We start from the raw sequence: 22988 nt of genomic DNA, 5'->3' as shown, positions 1-22988 counted from the left end.
TTTTTTTTTTTTTTGCAGATCAATGTTTTAGCAATATATGTAAAAATGTAATTGACTAAGAAGTGAATATATACGGGTATTGTAGAAAGCTGTCATAAAAGGATACCTGCATGTACTTCTTATTCTTATTATTATTAAATCTTTTAAACGGTCCTTTTAACCCGGTCCTTATCCGTCCTGGTTCTTTCTAAACCATTACCGGCCTGTCTGGACCGGGCCATTTTAACCCAGGCCTTTTCCGTACCGGTCCTTTCTGACCCGTTACCTGACCAGATTACCCCTAGCAGCGAAAATAGCGTTTAAGCAATATGGAAGTCTACAGAATCACAGACCGCAACATACTGGAGAAAAAAACATTTAGGTGTGAAGTGTGTGATAAAATCTTTAGTCAGAGTGGGAATTTAAAACTTCACATGAGGACGCATACTGGAGAAAAACCATTTAAGTGTGAATTGTGTGTTAAAATGTTTAGTCAGAGAGGACATTTAAAACTGCACATGAGGATGCATACTGGAGAAAAGCCATTTAAGTGTGAAGTTTGTGATAAAATGTTTAGTCAAAATGGAAATTTAAAACTGCACATGAGAATGCATACTGGAGAAAAACCATTTAAGTGTGAAATATGTTATAAAATGTTTAGTCACAGTGGCAATCTAAATGATCATATGAGGATTCATACTGGAGAAAAACCATTTAAGTGTAAAGTGTGTGATAAAACGTTTAGCCACAGTGGAAGTGTAAATGACCACATGAGACTACATACTGGAGAGAAACCATTCAAGTGTGAAGGATGTGATAAAATGTTTAATGAGAGTGGAAGTCTGAAACAACATATGAGGATGCATACTGGGGAAAAACCATTTAAGTGTGAAGTATGTGATAAAATGTTTATTAACAGTGGAACTAAAAACAAACACATGAGGATGCATACTGGAGAAAAACCATTTAAGTGTGAAGTGTGTCATAAAATGTTTAGTGAGAATGGAAATTTAAAACTGCACATGAGGATGCATACTGGAGATAAACCATTTAAGTGTGAAGTGTGTGATAAAATGTTTAGTCTGAATGGAAATTTAAAACTGCACATGAGGATACATACTGGAGAGAAACCATTTAAGTGTGAAGTTTGTGGTAAAATGTTTAGTCAGCATGGAAGTTTTAAACAGCACATGAGGATACATACTGGAGAGAAACCATTCAAGTGTGAAGGATGTGATAAAATGTTTAATGAGAGTGGATGTCTGAAACAACACATGAGGATGCATACTGGGGAGAAACCATTTAAGTGTGAAGTATGTGATAAGATGTTTATTAACAGTGGAACTAAAAACAAACACATGAGGATGCATACTGGAGAAAAACTATTTAAGTGTGAAGTGTGTCATAAAATGTTTAGTGAGAATGGAAATTTAAAACTGCACATGAGGATGCATACTGGAGATAAACCATTTAAGTGTGAAGTGTGTGATAAAATGTTTAGTCTGAATGGAAATTTAAAACTGCACATGAGGATACATACTGGAGAGAAACCATTTAAGTGTGAAGTTTGTGGTAAAATGTTTAGTCAGTATGGAAGTTTTAAACAGCACTTGAGGATACATACTGAAGAGAAACCATTTAAGTGTTAAGTATGAGATAAAATATTTACTAACAGAGGAACAAATAAACAGCACACGAGGATGCCAACCAAAGAAAAACAGTTTGAGTCTGAAGTATGTAGTAATATATTTTGTCATGGTGGTGGCATTATAATAAAGATGCATACTGGAGAAAATGTTATCTGAGTGTGAAGTGTATGATTAAATGTTTAGTCAGTGTGAAATCTGCAATTGTAACCAAGGATGCATACTGGAGAAAAACCATTCAAGTATGAAGTATGTATTGAAATGTTTAGTGAGAATGGAAATTTAAAGTAGCTCATGAGAATAGATAATGGAGAGAACCCTAGTTATGATGTCATAGCTTTAGTGTGGTCCTATACCCCACAAGGGAGCAAATATAACCATTGTCAAAGACAAGAAATTACTGTAGCTAAAATCTACTAAAAATAGTTATGTTGTTTTAAGAAGTTTGGCTATTAATAAAATTATTAAGTCTATATCTGTTTAATTTTATTTGTATGTTGACTCTGACCGTACTTTGATTGGGAGAAACACATTATTACCCCAAGATATTTCAACCTTAAGAAAATTCCCAAGACATTTAAACCCCAGCCCTAGGACAATTTAACCCAAATGCATGCATTTTGAAAATAATTAGCATATTGCTATTAGTCATTTCCACTAATCATATGGTTATTAATTGGTGACTGCAATTAAATTAGAAAACAGCACACTGCTAAGTCACCAAAGAAAGACATCAACAGTTAATTGTAATCAAAGTACATGTAATTTTTATCAAGTTCATGAATGCATGCTAATTGGAATAAAAAGAAAAAGCTATGAAAATCAAATGTGTCACACACTGTAAGTTTGTGTGTGTGTGTGTGTGTGTGTGTGTGTGTGTGTGTGATGTGATTTGGATTTTTGATATAGCTTTAACAGCTTTTTAGTCATATCGCTATGATGTCTGCATTGTGGCAGTTTATAGTGATGTCTAGCACTGGGGCATCATGCAGCATGATATCCCACCCAGTCACATTATGCTGACACCAGGCCGACCAGTCATAACACTAACCTCTTAATGCTGAGCGAGGCAGCTGTTATTACTATTTTTAAAATTCTTTGGTGTGACTCAGCCCGAGTTAGAACCCACAACCTCACACATCTGAGGCGGACGCTCTAACCACTATGCCACTGGAGCACTCCCTGTAAATTTGTATAATAGAGTTGAAAATTTTCATTCCATACCAGTTTTTATCCTAATCTTTAATAAAGGTGTTTGGTATACTTGTGTGTAAATTTTTGATTAATTTATATTGAATAAAGTTTATATTGTAACATTTTGATTGGATATATATTTTGGTATAATATTAACATAACTGTGTTAATTGTGACAATGGTGTTTTGTCCTTGTGTAAAATACCATAGGCATGTCAGTCCTTGCCATTATGCTTGGTCTTGTAATAGACGCAGGAAACAGCAGTATTGCATCTGTGATACTGGTAAGTATAATGATTCATTATCTATTTTATTCTGTCTGTCAATCTTCCTTTCTTATCTGTCTGAATGTCAAACTGTCCGTCCATCCATCCATCCATCCATCCATGTAATCTATCTATCTATTTGAGTAGCATAGCCATAGATGTGGCCTGTACATTGATGCAGTGAATGTTGGACTGCTGGCTTAATCTGATTAGAAAAATGTTCGTTTATCTATCAGTAGGGATTAGCATTACTAATCATAATCCCATTGAATAAGAGGCTAATACATTTGAACAGAGATTTGAAATAGCAAAAATGTAAATAAATAATACAACATTATTCTTGTTGTTCTTGTTTTCATTCTCTTTTTGAAGTTTTTTAATCTCTATATATTTTTTTTATATCTATATATTTTCTTAATGAATGTACTTAATATATTTCTTTTTTTCTTTCTTTCTTTCCTTCTTTCTTTCCTGAAATGAACTTGTTGAATAGCTTAATGGAGGCTTGTGTCCTTACACAGTTGATGTTTGACTGCAGGACTTTTAACCCATTATTTATTTATTTACTTATTGGGTTTTATTGCATTACAAAAACAAAACATGCATGATACACAGACATTTTCCCCATGTAAATAATGAATGTGGCAAAAACAGTTCTTAGAATATATTATTTACTGCAATGGTATCAAAATAGTCAAGATAGCCACTGTGAACAGTGGAAAAAGCATGTCCTTTGTATGTTATAGCAGTGTTGAATGGATTCCCATTTTCGAGGCAGAAGAAACTGGTGTGGCTGAACTGGTAAGACCAAGTTTAAGGAAGGGCTATTGTACCAGAAGGGTGCAAGTCTCTATTATTAAAATGTACCGAAAACCTGTAGTCTATACATTTTTCAATTCCAATAAAATATACGTTTTACTTTTACTGTTGACATTTTACTATTGTTTTCAGATTGAGCATCGTACTTCTGCTTCTTCCGCTGAACATCGAATTTTCACAATCTCAGCCAACCTTATGGATACAACCCGACACACACTTAGTAGAAAATCTCCACCACTGATTCACCATCTAGAGCTGATGTTGACAGTATTGCAGTGGATATCAACATCACATACAGTATATCAATGCAGACACAAATGCTACATATCTCTTAAACAACGCAAATAATCCTGATGGATCCTCAGTAACCCATGACACCACGGATGCCTCTGTCACAGAGGACTCCTCCATCGCAGATGACACCTCTATTGGAGATGATGCCCTCGACTTTACATGAGATGGTCCTACAGATATCACCATAATCAAAGACAGGTAACAATAATTGAAAGTGTGACATGTGAATAGATAGTAATCCAGTAGTGTACTTAAATATTAAAATACATTCATGCAAGCTATATTGTCAGACAGATTTTGAAATGATTGATACTATTTTGATATGGACTATTTCGCTTAGCATTCCAGAATGATTTTCTCATCCTAAGTTAATAACTTACCTTATGTTTTAATGTTGAAAGTATGCCTGCATGCTTGTACGCCTGTCTCCAGGTCTCTTGCTGAACCAGCACTTACCAACACCATCACTGAAGAAGCATTAGCAATCACATTCAAGGTCATTGAAGAAGGCAGCACTCATTGAAAGAAGAAACTGGTATCCTCAAAGAGCATCCAAATGAACATACTGAACTAAGACATCACGATAATATGGAAATGATAAATAAAATTGCTATGAAGCAAATGAATCCATCACTATTCTATATTTTAAAATTCTTTATTATTGATTGTAATATATCCTGTGTATATGGATGCTTGTTCAGCATTAAAATATCTCTTAAATGATGTAAAATTGTGTAACATAACATCTGACATGAAGTAGTTACGTTAGGGTGCAACAGAACAATGTTCCCTTTTTCTATTTTCAGATCATTAAACAAGCAGTTCAAGATGTACGTGCCCCAGCTGGGAGGATTGTTGAGGGTAAGGTGGTAGAGGTTTTCAATCGGAACAATTTTAATTTGCCATGGCTGGCATTTCTGATAAGGACAGTAGACCTATCATGGCAGAATGTGTGCCCACAGGAACCAGATTCCTGGGATTTGGAGGTAAATGGCTGATGGTAAGTTGAAACCATCCTGATATTTCTTCCATTCTCAAATGGAACAGTGTAATATAAAAAAATAAATATGAGATACACACATCAAAATAATTCAACTATTAATCTATCATAATATAATATAGTCTTCTTTTTGTTTTGGAAATTTTAATGACTGTTTCTGATAAATACTGAGTATCTACATGACAAGTTCTTGGCGACGTACGGTTTTGTGAAGAGTGCCACCTCATGTTTGCCATGAAGGACAATTTGACGCTTTTACAGTAGGCATGCACATGATGCATGGACGACAATTTCCATGTCATGAACAAGTCATTCACCCAACTATTCCTGATCCAAAGGGAAGATAATGACTGTTTGGATGTGGAGGTGAACCCTCCCATCTGCTGGGGTGTCCTAGCCACCCCGTCCCAATCTGTTTCATTACTATTGTAACTTATCAGAGGGAATAATAAAGGTTGATTCGTTTGTTCAGCTGATCACTTTGTTATGTCAGTGTGAGGTTTATATACCCCTTTTTCACCAGTGTTGCCGGTGTAGCCGGTATTACTACTTGTGTGGTCACGCGACTAGTATTGTCGCAACTTACAATTGTAGCATCCGGGTTCTGAAATAAACCATTGTCTTGTTGCCGGTTTGGGATACATAGAGAAATGTGATTTAAAGAGGGGTATAAATAATGAAATGACAGCAAACTCTTGTGAATTATTTTTATTTTGCCTGCAAACTTAGTTCAGTAAAGTTAATTTCTGTAATGCAAAACATAATACTGCCATGCTGTTATATTAGATGAAGAGCACTTCAGTTTATGATGATGATCTTTTTTTCTTTTGAAGATTTTTCTGCAAGATATTCTGATACCAAAATGTCTGATCTTGACTTGTTGTGCTAAATATCGCCGATGTTTAAATTTGGCATCGCAGTGCACACATTTGTAATTCAGCTTGCTGTGTGGTGGTTGCAGATGAGTAAATAGATGACTTGCGTTTGGTACAGTGTTCTCTTAGTTTTGAGACTTCTTGGAGGATGGTGTTCCTGGCACTGATGAAATTGGGAGAACTGATCCATTGTACAAACACCTCTGCATGAAATATGTGTGAGGCTAAGAGGGAATTCCAAATGAGAATGAAAATGCGCTCTAGGGATATCCATAACCAGATAGATTCCCTGGTATCTAAGCATTTTAATTTATCTGACCACAACATAGATTGTGTTAAATATCAGATAATAGAAATTATTACATTTGATACAGAGCTCTCTTGTAGCACTATTATTAGATAGAGAACTTTATTGGATATGATGTACCAAATACATGCTCTACAGCTGGTAGGGATTAGCATCTTGGTCTAAATGGGAGTACAGGCATTTTTAACTTAATTTATTCTTGATCCACACTTTGAAGCAGGGCAAAGTCATGAAGCAGGTGCCACTGATGTTGGTCTTGATGTCCAAATGGTATAAATAGGTCTTTGTGGCTGTAAGTGTACAGGAGATAAATGTACAAAATCATGACTGTAAGTGTACAGGAGATAAATGTACAAAATCATGGCTGTAAGTGTACAGGAGATAAATGCACAAAATCATGGCTGTAATTGTACAGGAGATAAATGTACAAAATCATGGCTGTAAGTGTACAGGAGATAAATGTACAAAATCATTAAACCCTAAGTACCAAACCAAACAAAACATTTTGTTAACTGGTATTTTAAAATGTTTATTATTATTTTATACATTTAGTACTAGTCTGTTTGCATAAATGGCTAATTTATCATTAAATTTTTCAGTTAAAAGAATCAGCTTAAGGTGACAACCAAGGGAAAGTTGAATTTTCATACATTGATATTTCTGATTTGCAGTTCTGGTAAAGATTGTTGATTTTACTGGATGCTGCAGCAGTTGTTGATGGTTGTGTGATGGATTTGGAAGCTGGTAAGGAATTTATGCAATCATCCCCATAATACACAAGAATAACAGCAGAAGTTAACAGCAATTATTAATGATCTAATAACCTATAAACAGTAATTTTAATATTAAAATGATACTGCATATGCACACCATTCCAGAGGAATTAATAATATGATACATTTTTGCATCACATTATATTTTTGGGACTGTGGCAGGCAGTTCACACATTCTCCCCTGGCATGAATATTAAGTGATGCAGCTTCCACTAGGCTCAGGCTATTTTGCAGAAGGTGGTGGAGGTGGACCTCAGTGGGAAGTATGAGAGGCAGGCTGTTTTGCAGAAGGTGGTGGAGGTGGACCTCAGTGGGAAGTATGAGAGGCAGGCTGGGCCACATCTTCTAGTTCACAAGTTGTTGGCGCTTTCATTCCTGCCCGGGAACACATTCCACAATGCATTCCAGAAACTTCAAGATATTAAAGGTGGAGGGGAATACACAACCGATGAGGGAGCTGTTCCAGTAGATCAACAACCAGTGGTTGAACAGCTCACTATGGCCTGAGCAGGAGTGGTCTGTCTTTTGACAGACTACCCACATGAATAATGATGTGGAGGGTAAGTTTTGTGCTCAAAATGCAAAACAAAATATAACATAACTTTACATGGACCTTTGATGCTAATTTTTTTGCATTTGATTTGTCTGGTTGTAATTTGTTGCCATTCAAGTTACACAACATAAATTGCATTAATAGTTAATCCAGTATAAATTTTACTAGCCCAAGCTCTATGACATGCTAAAGATGTGCATAAATATCTTTCTTTATTAGTAGCCCAGCGATAAGCCATGCAGTTGCTTTGATTAAATAAAATCATGACAGTGCAGACAGGAGATGTTCTGCCACGTGGACTCTAAAATCATTGATCTGTGGGACATGTATGATAAAAATGAGATGGTCACATAGGACTTTCTGAAGGTTGTTGGAAGTGTTTATCAGCCAGGAATTTAAGTGTGTGTTATGAAGAGATTTTTGCCATTACTTGTTATGAAGAGAATTTTGCCCATGTCTTGTTATGAAGAGAATTTTGCCCATGTCTTGTTATGAAATGAATTTTTCTTGTAATTTGTTATGAAGCATTTTGACTGGTAGTTTCAACACATTGTTTTAGGGTAATGAATTCTATTCATCATGGTCAGTTTATTGGCAAGCATTCTTAGATCAAGGGGAAGGTGACTGAGTTTCCTCCCTTTATGGAGGTGTCACTCCAGGCAGAGATGGTGTTCTTTTACAATGCTGAGATGCAGTGAGGTTCTGGAATCGAACAGTAAGAAAAGGAAGGCAAATGCTATGAAGTCTTGAACCAAACTATTCTTTTGTTGAAATTACACAAACACTGAATATAGAAAAGATATACTTAAATTATACATTCTAGATATAGGAATACATATATGTGAAGTGATACATTTTCTGTATAAAAAGTACATTGCCCTAATTTATTGAATCAGCCCAATATCTTATGTTACTGAATTCACTTTGAACTCAGCAGGGATTTTTTAAAATATTTTTATACAGTGTTAGATGTATTGTTTTATTTAAGCACAGTCTTTATTTAATTGATACAAATTTAAGCTAAAACCATAAAAGTTGCATTTTGATAAATTCCTTGAAAATTCAATGATAACATGTATATTAAGTATATAAATTTGGGTAAATCATTTTCATCTGTTGTGCTTTATGCCCTATAGTAACATATTGATTACCAATAACAAAATAAACTTTTTCTTTCTATATTAAAATTGTTTCCTTTGAAACTGGCATTATTATCATTAAGCAGTATTCGATCACAGGGGCCCTTAATAAGGTATGAATCACACAAGCCACTCAATAACTTTTGTTTCTTACAATTCATATTAATTTGTTAAAAATAGTGATTAGTTATATGGTATTGCAACATATTTTGTCTTCTTTTAATTAAAATAATAAACAAACTTTCTTGTTCTTTAACCTTTAACATTACTGATGTTTAGCTCCACTTAAATCCTCACAATATGCATGCAGCGATGCAAAATTTGTGTAAAATTTGACTGTCTGACCCAGTAGTTTTTCTTGTATTTGACTGATCTTGTTTATAGAACAAAATGGTCACTGACCGTGTTGCATTATTATATGACCACATATAAACACTATAATTAATTTGGGGTAGAATGGTTGTGGGGTTGAATTGTCCTTGAGGTCAAAATGTCCGGATGAATTGTATTTGAAATTGAAATGTCTTGGGGCCAAAATGTCTGAGAGCCCTTTGTCCACCATGACAGATAACACGAGATTTAGTAATATATTTTCCAAATAAGGCTTGCTCTGCCATATATGGATATTCTACAATACATTATTCAGTACATTTCATATTTACTACTATCTGTTTATGTTTCCAGATAAATCAGCAAGGACCTTATATAGCACACAAAAAATGAGGCTGAAAATGGAAGTAGTTATCAGTTTAACTAATATGACCAATGATCCAATTGAAAATGTTGGATAAAGAAGATAAATGATATTTTGCATATATTTCTAAAATGATATGTAACAATTCTGGTATTAAATAAGAGGACTATTTCATTTCTTTCAATGTATGGCAGAAACATGTTCAAAAATTTTAATAGTAGGTTGAAAAAGCACTGCGTGTGAATCACACCCATTTGCTTCGTTAATACACATAGGCTTGTGTTAGTATCCCATCCATGAAGTAGAACCCGTTTAAGTGTGGGATGCATGATAAGATCTTCAGTCTGAGTGGAAGTCTAAAACTGTATGAGGATGCACACTGGAGCAAAACCATTCAAGTGTGAAATATGTTAAAAGATGTTCATTCGCAGTGACCGTATGAGGGTTCATAATAGAGAAAAACCATTCAAGTGTGAAATATGTGTTTAAAAAAATTTAGTCAGTGGAAATTTAAAACTGCACATTATGGTGAGAAAAAAACAATTAAGTGTTTGACAAAATGTTTTGAAAGCTTGGAAATTTAAAACTACATGATGCTGCAGAGATGTGATAAAATGATTACTGATAGTGCAAGTTTATAACAACACATGAGGCAAAATATTGTAGAGAAACCATTTAAGTGTGAAGTATGTGATAAAATGTTTATTAACTGTAGGTCTCTAGGAAAACCATATTAGTGTGAAGTATGTGATCAAAACTTTAATCAGACAGGAAATCAAAACAAGCACAGAAGGATGCATACTGGAGAAAAACCATTTAAGTATGATATGTGGTGGAAGGTTTATTGTGAGGTTAGTTAAAATGAAAAGGACTTGAAAAGAGTCACCCCCCATCTACAAATTAACACCAAGTTACGTGGTTCACAATATTGTCATACACTGCCAATTCCTAATAATTATTTTATTGCAGCAGCTTGTTCTGCATGAAGTAATCAGAGATTCCTCTGACCCTTGCTGCCCCATTCTTGATATTTGGGCATTTATGTTGTGCTGTACGATCAAGGCTAATTTTCTATAGAAAAATTCACTGACACTATGCATTGTTGGCATAGGGTAGCCACTTACTAGCCCGACTAGCAAACTTGAACACACTAACAAAGAGGCCATACCTGCAAGACATCAATAGAAAGATGATTTTTTTCTTTTCTTCATAAATTGTGAGTTTAACAATATGTATGTTTTTTATCTGTTGACAGAGAAGATGAAAATACAATGTTGATGAAATTTAATGTGGAACTTGCCATTTGCATTGCTAGTTACATGACAACTGTTTGTTGAACTAAATTTGATTAGCACATTGTGCCCTGGTACAAGCATTATGTAGTAATTTAACTTGCATCATTGAACTTTTTAAATGAAGTCTACCTAGAAAACTCCAAATGGCTGATTCTCAGCATGAACAGGATTTTGTTTGGCAAATACTGGTTGATGACATTAATGATGACAATAATTTTTAAAGTTATGAAGTCCATCAGATTATTGGACCTTGGAAATATTATTGGGGATTTCCAGTGGGTGATTCTGAGCCCGAAAATGGTGTTATCTAGATGTCTAATGTGCATGCAGACTGGACAAGAACAGAGCATGCCGGTCAATCATCATTTCAACAAATGTAGAAAAAGCAGAATACCAACCCAAATTCAATATATTCAGTTTAAAAGAAGAATGAAATCTTAATGTCTTTTCTGAAACAATTTAGCCATGTGGAATCATGCATTGCAAAACTAAATTTCTCTATTGTGGTTAAGAGAAACTAAAAAAATAAGAACTTTAAAAAGAAATATATTTTGATTTTAAATAGCTCTGTCTGGTGGCTAACATGAGTCCTGCATATTCTTCAAAGTTTTAAATCTTCTTAAAGTCACATGACTTTCAGGGTGATCGGTAGATGATTTAAACTGTTGGATACCTAATTAATGCACAACATGTTGGAAAATTTCAGACACTTGCTGAGCAATTGTTTGGATATCAATATGCAAAGTAAATAATTAGAAAGGTATGAGATCTTGTGAATGGGTTGCAAGACTACCAAGTGTGATAGGTGCATTAAATAATGAAATTACTCGTGCAATTTATATGAAATCCATCAATGCAATCACAAAAAACATACACCAATACAATGACATGACTCATTTTCAAAACAAGCAGTACATGTACTAGGTAATGTGACTGTAAGATATTTATATAAACCTGGTGAACTTGAAGGTTGTTAAAAATAAAGAGCAACTGATCTTATTTGGAGTTTGACGACACATAACATTTTCAGTGTGGTAGATCTGCAGTTCAACTGCTCCTCAGCGTGTATTTCTGCATGAACAATTACAAGCAATTCCTGAAGATATTACAACCACATTCAATTTTGTGAACTGGCGTTTCAACATCGATTACATTCAAGACAGGTCAGCATCACATTTTCACGTGTGTGACCAAGAATATTACTAAGTTTATCTACGGTAAACTGGCTTGGATTATTATTCGAATATTGCAACAACATTACTGTGCTACAGAGTGCACAATGATTATTCTGATGTTGATTTAATGTCATGATAAATTCAAGATCAAAGTCATGCTTATTTTTTTTGTCACAATATTTATAACTAACTTTTTTTCTTTCTTACTACATCATTTCCATTGCTAGCAGTTTGATTATCATTTTCTGTGAAGTATATGATAGCGATCTGGAGCTGATATATTCTTCTGACTGGAGACCCTGCGAGATACACTAAGTTTGACCATTCAATACGATCATCAACAATCCAAATATTAGTATCGCCAATAGTTCATCCTTGTGAGAATGAATCATGATAGCATATCCCATCGTTCATGGAGTTTTGTCCATTGTTCACTCGCTCTCAACAACACTGAGAGGAACAAAAACAATATCATTTAACACAAGAATTTGTTTACTACCGCAACCTGGAATTAAAACGTTGATATTTTGTTGTCGAGTATCTGCTGGTCAATAACACAATGGTACAGGTAGATTTGAAAACTTTACTTTATGTGACAGAAATAATTGTTGTTGAAGTGTATCACGAACTATCTTTCTACTTGCAACTATCAAATCATCTGGTCTCCCCATATTCCAAAACTCATTCATAGAAGTTTCTGAAATTATCTCACGCATTATTTCACACTGAATATTATTTGGTTGTAGTCTAAATAATTTATTCAGCTCTCTTAATTCTGGATCTAGTGCTCTATGGTCATCAGTTTTCTCCTCATAATAATCTACAAATTGTTTCAGCCATTCATGCGGAAATAATCCAACAAAAGGTGGAGGTGGACCATTATCACCACACATTATCACAGCAGTACTTTTTTGTCAACAAGCAATCAAAAAATATTTTTAATGTTTCTAATGAAACGGTACATATTTCATCGCAGATAACAATCTTTGGAATATACTTTTCACTCATTCGTTCAGGAGTCAATGTATCTCCCTTCCATCGGAAAAAGCTGTGATAAGTATGAGATTTAACTCCTAGTTCGTTTATTTCTCTGGCAAGCCTGTGTGTAGGGGCTAACACAATCATATCAGTACAATTGTTTGAATTCTGACAAAATAATTCTATCACACGTGTTGTTTTACCAGAACTACCTGGGCCATTTAGATAAACAGTCTTATGTCTGATCACAGGATCATATACCGATGGTGCAGATGACTATTCCGATATTTGATTATTTTGATTTAATATCCTTGATTTCAACATCGGCAGATTCAGATAAACTAAGTATCTTTTCTTGTTTCATTCTTCATTTGCCTCATGATGCTTAAGCACCAATATGTAGTTGTTCCTGCAATCCTGCCTTTTTTATGTATATAAAATGAATCTGAGGCGACTCTAACAGCAGCAGCAGAACATATGTTTATCATCAAAATTACATTTATCGAAACATACTCTAACATGGAAAATCTTAACTTAGTAAACTATGGTGATTCACCATTGTTATAGCTCACAATTGTACCTAATTTAGTTCCGTTCGATTAGTTAACATTATTTCTACTTATAAATGTGTTTTTCTCCGTGGTATCAGTAATTATTATAAAATCAAGTTCAGCATCATTAATAACCTTGTACAATGTCGTTTATGATCATATGATCCTCCGTGTGTAAATTTACCAATTATTTTTCTGTCAAGATCTTTTCTGATTTTATTCTCAAAATCAGTTGTGTCAGGATTTTCATCATCAGAATATTGCTTTTGTTGTGGTAACCAAACTTGTTTATGCGGACATGATACAATCGCTTCACTTACAGTTAACAATAATATTTTTACATCAAGCTTATACTGTAATAATACTATTGGTGCCCACGTGTTTTCTGAAAAATGTTTACTAAACCAGACATATCAAATCAATGAAGATTTTCGACAAACTTAAATGACTTGATACAAGCGAATCCAGTCAGGTCAAAATCTGGTAATGGTTCATTTAATGCAACTCTGATTATCTCGTGTGTTGGACGTACAAATCTGTTAAAATACTTAGAACATTCTCCCATTCCGAGAAAACTTTCGAGATAACATGCAACCATATCAACCAAGATAAATTCCTTATAATCGTATTTGTATTCAACAATCCACCATATCCGTATTCCACATGACTGCACTGGGTATCTTTAAGAAATTCCAAACGTGTTGGTTTCCATGAATTTTTCTTCTGAGTAAAATGAGCAGCAACTGACAGAATGGTAAAACAATTACTCATTGATTGTTCAGCATCGTCATTGGTATATTTCAACGTAAGATTTTTAATTTCTTCATGGAGAGATTCTGTGCGATAAATATCTCCATTAGGTCGAACAAATAGATCATAATTTATTATTATTATTATTATTATTACTATTATTATTATTATTATTATTATTATTATTTTACCAAGGTTGAGTACCATTATCTGAAATTTGATTAATGATTACTAAAAAAAACATCTATTATAATATATGTACAAACGTTTTTAAATTTTCGTAGAAACATAAATAGAACCATTCATGAATTTTGTGGGATTGCATAAGTTATCAACATTAAACTCTCTGACATAAAATTTTTACCAACAGTGTGCCATACACGGTCGCATCTGGATCAACATTATGGGCACCACTCAAAATAAAACCATTAAACATTGCGCTGAGGTTACCGGGTTATACAGGTTCTCAGTATTCGGTACTACGACATTTATGATGTCCACCACAATATCACGGCGTTATCCAGTTAACGAGTTTACTGGATGTGTGTTAGTTATGTTGCATCAAAACGACGAGGGAACATTGTTGGTGGAACCTGAGGAAAAAGGCAACCCCGTGTTGTATTATTTGTGTCTTGAATTAGTAGCTAAACTACCACCTATACTTAAAATATAATGAACTCCCCAATCGACGTTCAACTTTACATATACCATCATGTATGTGAGTGGCAAACCAAACTGAAAAATATCGTTGTCGAGTATACAGTAAAAGTTTAAAAAATCGCAGAAGAGTAGTTGTCGTTGACATAATTATGTATCTGGTGTCCGCTGCTATCGCTGGAGCCGGTGTATTGCTATCAACAATATCAATGACATCACAAGCAGTTATAACAGTTTGTGTTTCAGCTGCAAGAACGTTTGTACATGATTAGAATATTCAGATCTAAATGTGGTCATTGCATCATTAATTGAAATTATCGAGTTCATCATCGGAATGTTGATATCATCGGCGTATTTCTTCATTTCAGCGTCATCGCTTGATTCTGGTTCTCCAAGATCAGTAATTGTATTACTAGTCATACTGAGAGAACCAGTCATTGTATCACCTGCAGTTAATAAACGATCATTGATCTGAGTTCCGATCGTGTTGTTGTTGCTGTCTACATACCTTTTTGTTTTCACATCATCATCTGATTTTGGTTCTCTCACATTAATAATTGTATTTTTACTCATCTTGTGATCGCCATACGTAATAACCCCAATTCTTCTGATACGTCCAGCAATTTCCCCCATGTTTGATAGAATTGATTCCTCTGAGTTTTTAATTTAACCATTTTTAGTAAGGACCACTAGGTTATCTTCGGTTGGATCTGGAACCTGCAGAATAATATTTGTCAACGGGATATTGCTTGTCTTTAATTGTCCTTGTTTATCTTTTAAAAAAAAAAAACCAAAAAAAGATTAGCGAATTCATCCTTGACCTCATCAAGGGTTGCATATTTAGATAAGTCGCCTTGCTGAGTTTTACTCTAAGTAAGACTCAGAGAAGATCTTCCGTAAATATATACCAGTATACTTTAAGATCTGTTTAAAACGACGGTGGACGGTTATACCATCTACTTATACACTCGTGCACGACTTTATGAGGTGGTGTTGCTGATGAATACACAGCGTCGAGTACAGCAGTTGCTTCACAGCCACATATTGGCGGATTGGCTATTGTCTGTATTGGTAATCTTGAATACCAGACGGGAGTGTTTTGAAGACGAGTGCTTTGCACTCTGCCGACATATTTTAAAAATTATTTTGGTGGTACCAGTAGCTACGAATCGAAATAAACAATTCCATGTGGATCAATCGCGTATGTAACCTAATTAGTACCTGGACCAGAACTCATAATGAGATTAATGATACCGGTTTCAACACGGTTTGGTTGTTTTGATAATTGATCACGCATAAAAACGCCTCTTAATTTTTTTTATATTTAATTTTTAACAGCATTATTTAAATCAAAATTTTACATAGGAATCAGACTATTTGGTTCTAACGAATTGTCCCGGGAAGTCTTAGACCTTTTCCGTACCATGAGTGGGGAGTTCCTGGTAGTCTTAGACCCTTTCCCATTTTGTAGAAGTCTTTATTCCTTTACCTGTTGCATTTTTAGTGCCATTCCAGCGGCAGTTCCAACAGCACCAAGTGCAGCTGATTTAGCAACAGCTGGGTCTGCAGCAGATATTAACGCTGGTATAGCTGCAAGAAGTGGAAATATACCACCCATCTTGACTGCATCTTTAATGGCACACCCAGAAAGATTAAGTCTAATATAGGTTTTGATTCTTTAACTTTGTTGAATTGCCTGAGTTGACGTTCTGACAATGATAGTTTATTTTGACACCTTCAGTTTTGTTCTTTTGTTAGTGATATTTTTATTCCAGTTTCTTGGTGTTTTTTCCAGTGAAAATTTTTTATCTGACCAGGGGTCAGAGTAACACTAACATGATGATATGACATTATAATAACATGAGCGATTTAATTACATGTTTTCCACTGGGCATCAATAATTTTCATTCGTCTACCAACACCTTCAAGTAGCATTGTTTTGTCTGAGAGTATAACAGCAATTGCTCTATAATTAGGAATAGAAGCAGCATTAATATTTACGCGAGCTGGAAAAAGTATATCAACGACTGATTGTCAAAGTAAATCTAAATGTTCCAGCGAAAATTAATAGATCGGATAAAGCGTTGTAAAATCTAATTGTGATATCTGAAAACCAGAATCATCATTGTTATCACGCCTCATAAACCTCATCAAACGATGATATATACACGCGCTACATGATATATGATCAACATTTAATGTATCTTCAGATGGTTCTTGATGTCCGTTTATCGTTAATGAAACCTCAGTAACACCGAGTTTGTCAAATGTCGTTATGCTATTATTTTGATCATGTATTCGTGCGATATCTTGAAATGCGATGAATATATGTCTTTGTGCAGAAACACCTTGCAGTGGAGCTATATGCCGTGTGAATAAGCCATTAACTGTACATTGAACGATATCTGTTGTAATAGTCAACCATGACAATGTTGATTTACCGCCTTATCCCATGACAGAGAAAAATCGTTTTTCTTCAGTAATCGATGGTGTTATCACTGGCATCCACAATGAAAGTTTTCTCAATATTACTTTACCTTCATTAACCGAACACCAAATTGCATCAATGTCTGTAGCTTTTTTTTTTTTACAAGTGCAACCATATGCTTAGCTCCAAAAATAACTTTTCTAACATCTCTACAAAATCCCAAAATCTTTTAACATTGATCGACGTAACGAGAATTCTAAGTTTAAAATTTGGATTGAGTCTGATCTACATCGGCGTCATCATTACCTGCATTATATTTTGGTTGTCTTATTTCATACTGTCTGTTATGAGAAAAATCAGAAGTATTCTTAACAAACATCATTGATGGACCAGCTGATCTTGAATAATCATCTTAATATCTTGCTAGATCTATTATCGTCGTGGCAACGTCGACGTCTTTTAAATTTGATTCAATATTTCTTCCGTCAGTGATATATGTGGCGCTGTCAAACGATGCCATAATACCATTAATAATAAAATCAACTCTATCATTAGTTCCATATTCAGCATTACCTGTTTTTTTAATTTTAACATCTACTTCAATAAATGCTCAGCGGGTAAGAAATATATACTTGTATCCTGAACTTGTTCGATGCTACCACGTCGATCTGGTTCTTGTGCATCGTAAGAATAATTTTGATAATCACGGACATACTCATCTTTAAGAACTGGAGCTTCCACATCGAATGCTGTATCTGACATACGCTTGAATAATTTTTTATAATTGTTATTATCCAAGACGAAGACCACTTCCTGCTATCAAACTAGCAGTTATATTTTTTTCTGCTTCACCAGTCAACTCTGCTATTTTTTTCTTTCTTTATTTGCAGCTTGATTTATTATTTTTCTAACATTTGAAGGCATAACTTCAGTGCTGGACAATTTGTCTGGCTGTGGTTTTCCTCGTATTAATCGTTCTAGTCTATCCTTGATTGCTGAGAATGCTTTACTAGCAACATCACCAACAGAACCAATATTTTTTATCACGAGCAGTGTGGATAGCTTTCATTGCTAATTATTTTGTTATCGGTATTACTTTTGGGGCCATCTTTCTAAATAAACCTTGAACGACATCATTGAGTCCATCACCGTTGAATGCTTCGTATGTTGGTAATCGCGAATTTATCACCCTGACTAATCTAAGTTGATCATCTTATTTCAGTCATTGTATCAAATTATATACCCTCAATCACAGTGACAATCATCAACGATTTCATCAAAAAGAGACAGATAAACATTAATGTCCGCAATAGTGCATGTAAATAACCGTTGACAAATATCAGCTGCTTCATTAATGATTTCTTGGGATATATCACCGGCTCGTATTCCTCCAATAAGGATTTCTAGTCTTTCAACATCTGCAAGGACGTTGCTGGGACAGAGTTTATCAAGGCCACCGTTGGACAAGCCACATCCTCTTGTTTCTTCTTTCTTTCTTGGTGAAGAACGTAATTCCTTCCTTCGTCTAATTTCTTTAAATACTAAATCTTCTTCTTTTTGTTTCCTTTCTAATTCAGTCTCTTTAAGTTTCGATTTTTTTCATTTCCCTTTCTTCTCGTTTCCTTGCTGTTTTTGATTTTTCAAGCTGCTGCTTCATTTCTTCTTCTCTTTGTATTTTTTCTTGTCTTACTTGTTCAATATACTCACCTACTGTCTGGTTAAAATATTAAAATCATTAATATCTTCCCCACATCTGATTTGCGGAGTATTAGTAGTGATGCGACATACATCCCTAATCCAATCGGCAGTTTTTAGAGTTTTAACATATTCGGGTTTTAAATACTTATATCTATCACGATATCAATACGCGGCAATATTAAGTACTTTGTCTTTGTCCTTGATATAGGCAATACCTTCAGGTGTACATTTATCAATAATGTTAATTATGACTCTTGACAGAGGATGTGGTTGAACTTCAGGTTGTGGTTGACGAGGTTGCTGGGGTGGAGGAAGACGACCAGCAACATCAACATATAATGTTTCAAGAGCTTCTTGATCCGCCTCAGTTCTTGTAACAATTTTCTTTGTGGGTTCGACAATTGGTTTAAATAGCTACTCCGTACCTTTTGCACATTCCACCTGAGACTCCTGATGCGTTTATATTTACTGCTTGACAGCATCACGAACAGGGATATATTTCTTAATTGCATCTAATAACTCTCGAGCTAACTAGCTGTGTGGGATTCCATTATTGATATAATAATGATTTAATTACGCACACGCTACAACAGCAGGGAGTGTGCCACTACAAATGAGTGTCCGAAAAGTAAACAAAACACACATACCAATTTGAAAACACGAACGACAAATATAGAGTAATAAAATGAGCTAATCCAATTAGAGAAAATCTCGATCGGTTTGACATTATTGACCTTGCATTTTCATCTTTGTTCTATGAAGTTTTATTTTAAAAGAAGACTTGCTCCAAAATTGGTATGTTCACCCTCCCTGCTACTGTTTATTTATTTATGTTATTTGCATTAGCCATGTAGCTTTGCATCCTTACTTGAGTTGGCACACATCCTGTCCCCTGTACTATTCCTTCTGTGTGCCTGTAATTGTTAGTGGTTATGTTAGCTTATGAGAGTTATCCTTCAAGGTTGGCATTTTTACCTTATGTAAGAGTTATTGATAGAAATCCAGTGAGTTTGTGTGTTTAGCTGAGTGTTAAATTCTCGTTGTCTAGAGCTCTTAACATTTGACCTAGTTTCATCCTTTTTGACATGGACAAATGATTTAGGCGCGTGTGTGCTCAGAGTTACGCGTCGTTACTACATACTCTCTTAATTGTTATTTATATGCCAGCTATTTCCAAAAAGATACCGGCAAGATATGGTGACTTTGAACTAAAATTACTGCTTTGAGAACTTTCCCAGTGTTACTCATATTGAATTGTACCTTTTAGGACTGTGCAAAATTTTAAAATTGTTCTGATACATTAGAAAAGATTCCCTTGTGTGAACGAGCGATGGCGGAACTAAGAGTACATTTTGAATGTATCACTTTGTTACCGGCATTATGCAATACATGTATTATGCACACATGATTACTGAACTTTTCCAAGGGAAATAATTTATGGAAAGACAGACATTAAGTTTGACTGTAGTTTTCTCCCTTCCTATTGTACAGAGGGAACACGTCTTAATAAGATGAAGAATAAGATGAAGAACAAGCTGATGGTGTTGATGATGATGATGATGATGATGATGAGAATGAAAATAACAATTTAGTAACAGTTTTGATTTTTATAAACGTTTTTGACCTCTGTTTATCAGTACAAGTATTGATAATTTTTCGAAGAAATTGGATTAGAAATAAATGTAATTTATTTTGTTCTTAATTCCAGTTTCGCATTCAAATACTTAAATTTAAAAAGGCTTCAAATTAAACTTCAGATTGAGGTAAAATTTATGATATAAAATGTCGATCTACTGGATGAAAATCCAGATATCATTGAAGTTTTTTTTATATAAATGACGATCTCCTGAACACACAGTGTTACAAATTAAAATAAGAACTACTTTTAAATGAAGCAACAAATATCATACAAGAACCGACCAGAGTTAGAAAAAAGAGATCATCTCATTTAGACACGATATTAATATAATATTCGATACATATTAAGAAATGCGGCGTTATTCCATTTTTGAACAATCGATCTCGAACCTTTCTGCAAGTGGATTTGTAAATACAATTAACGTATACACATAATATTTTACTATACTATGCTATAAGTTTCCTTGTGGGGAATTTCTTAAACAACCAACTGATGATGCTACAGTTTTCGATATGCTGTAATATGCGTACCACATATAAACATTCTGGTGTTCATATGATCAACCTTGTTGTCACATTCTAGTATAAAAATTCAGTAGAAAATGGGTAGAGTAAAAAGTCACAATAATGACGAACAATCTCTATAAGGCGAAAATAAATGAGTAACTACGAAATATATCGATTAATCTTATAATATTAGCAAAGGAAACATTGCTAAGACGACTGAAGCATTTGCTTCAACCTTTAAATAATGCTGGAACAGTGATCGACTTTGTATTAAAGGAATTCATTTCAACTCGATTCACCCAAAGCTTGTTGAAGAGAAAATGATCAAAACAGATTGTTTTTAACGGTTATCGAAAATCAAGTTATCTAAATGATGATAATGTATGTCTCTAGCATTGATGATCGGGTTCTTTCCCTACTTCCTGATGTTTATAAAGTTGTTGAACTTATACAAGTCAGAGAACAAGAGATTTACGATGTCATCATGTGATTTTCTATTGACAAGGCGTCATTGCCAGATCTTATCAGTCGCAGATTGTTCAGATGAGTGTTAAATTCTATAATCAAGCCGATGGTATTTCTCTTTAATAAATATTTAAATGAGGGCAAATTTCTACCAGATGGAAAATCACCAATGTAATCATTGCATTTAAGAAGAAAGATAAATGAATTATCGCCCCTTACGATTTATAGTTGCGTGGGGAGAATGTTTAAAATGATTGTTTGTGTTTGTTTTGGCATCAGACTTAGTCTCACGGCCCGTGACTATCAGATCAGTGAATTCTTCACCTATTGAGAGTATTAATATATAAGTAGGTCATGACCTAGCTAGCGATATAGTTGTGGTTATTCCACCTTGGACTGACACATTATTGTAGGGATCAATACATTGATTCTCCTGAGAGTGTAGTCTATGCGTTCTATTATATTGTTTGGTTACCAGACCTAAGGCAATATAAGCTATCGATAATGTTGGCGATCAGGAAATTATTCATTATGAGACATGTATTGGCCAGACTTTGGATGAGGTCACTTTTGCTTCTTGTATTGATCAATAAACCTATAGATATTAATAACAGTGATGCTCTTTTTACTACTTATTCTTGTCAGGGTGACGAAAAAACAATTACTTGTCGAACAGGAACATGATCCCAAGATTGTTTCAGAAGGCTATTATCGACGCTGAAGCCACACAAGTCCGAGCTTGCTATTTTATAATTCTTTAGAGAAAACGGAAACTACGTGAACTATCTGCTGGCGATAGACAGAAAAGTCTTAATATAACTCAGGAATCTAACCTGGCGTGTCATTTAGAGGACAGTAAGACTGTTTACAGGATCCTGAATTTTTTTATGGACCAAAAATAAAAATGCTGTCTCTAAATCCTAAAGATCTTGTTACACTTGTCATATGGTAGAAAAATCATATCAAAAGATACATAAGGCTCATCTCAAACTTATTCCTGCAAATTACAAACCATTATTCAAAATAAAAGTTGTTCGTTGCAGTCTATTATCTAAGACCATGCCAGGCAATTAATATTTTTTGAACATAATTTATCTGTTCACAAGATTTCCAATATTATACCTTGGAGAAACATTAAACTAAAACCATAGCAAAAACTTTGATAAAGCATTTTGCACTTATTGACCTTCCCAAACCTATCCAGTCTAATCAAGGGTCAATTTTATCAAGAATTTTCCAACAAGCTATGCATGAATTTGGAATCCAACAGTTTAAATCTTCTGCCTGTCACCCTGAAAGTCAAGGGA

At 34.4% G+C, this 22988-nt stretch overlaps 1 protein-coding gene across 1 annotated transcript; it reads left to right on the top strand.

The window, feature by feature from the left end:
* Positions 1-299: 299 nt before the first annotated feature.
* LOC149781505 (uncharacterized) lies at positions 300-3422 on the top strand. Its single transcript, XM_089935590.1, has one exon. The coding sequence runs from the start codon at positions 309-311 to the stop codon at positions 1626-1628; it is 1320 nt and encodes a 439-aa protein (XP_089791716.1). The 5' UTR covers positions 300-308; the 3' UTR covers positions 1629-3422.
* The last annotated feature ends 19566 nt before the right edge of the window (positions 3423-22988 follow it).

The sequence above is a fragment of the Sinohyriopsis cumingii genome, chromosome 15 (assembly GCF_028554795.1).
Source record: "Sinohyriopsis cumingii isolate HCF-2022 chromosome 15, ASM2855479v2, whole genome shotgun sequence".
NCBI classification, from domain to species: domain Eukaryota; kingdom Metazoa; phylum Mollusca; class Bivalvia; order Unionida; family Unionidae; genus Sinohyriopsis; species Sinohyriopsis cumingii.
The sequence above is the reverse complement of the archived record's forward strand: the minus strand, read 5'-3'. Positions and strand labels throughout refer to the sequence as shown.

Excerpts from the sequence above, each read along its gene's own strand:
- LOC149781505 (XM_089935590.1), top strand. The coding sequence starts at position 309 with ATGGAAGTCTACAGAATCACAGACCGCAACATACTGGAGAAAAAAACA.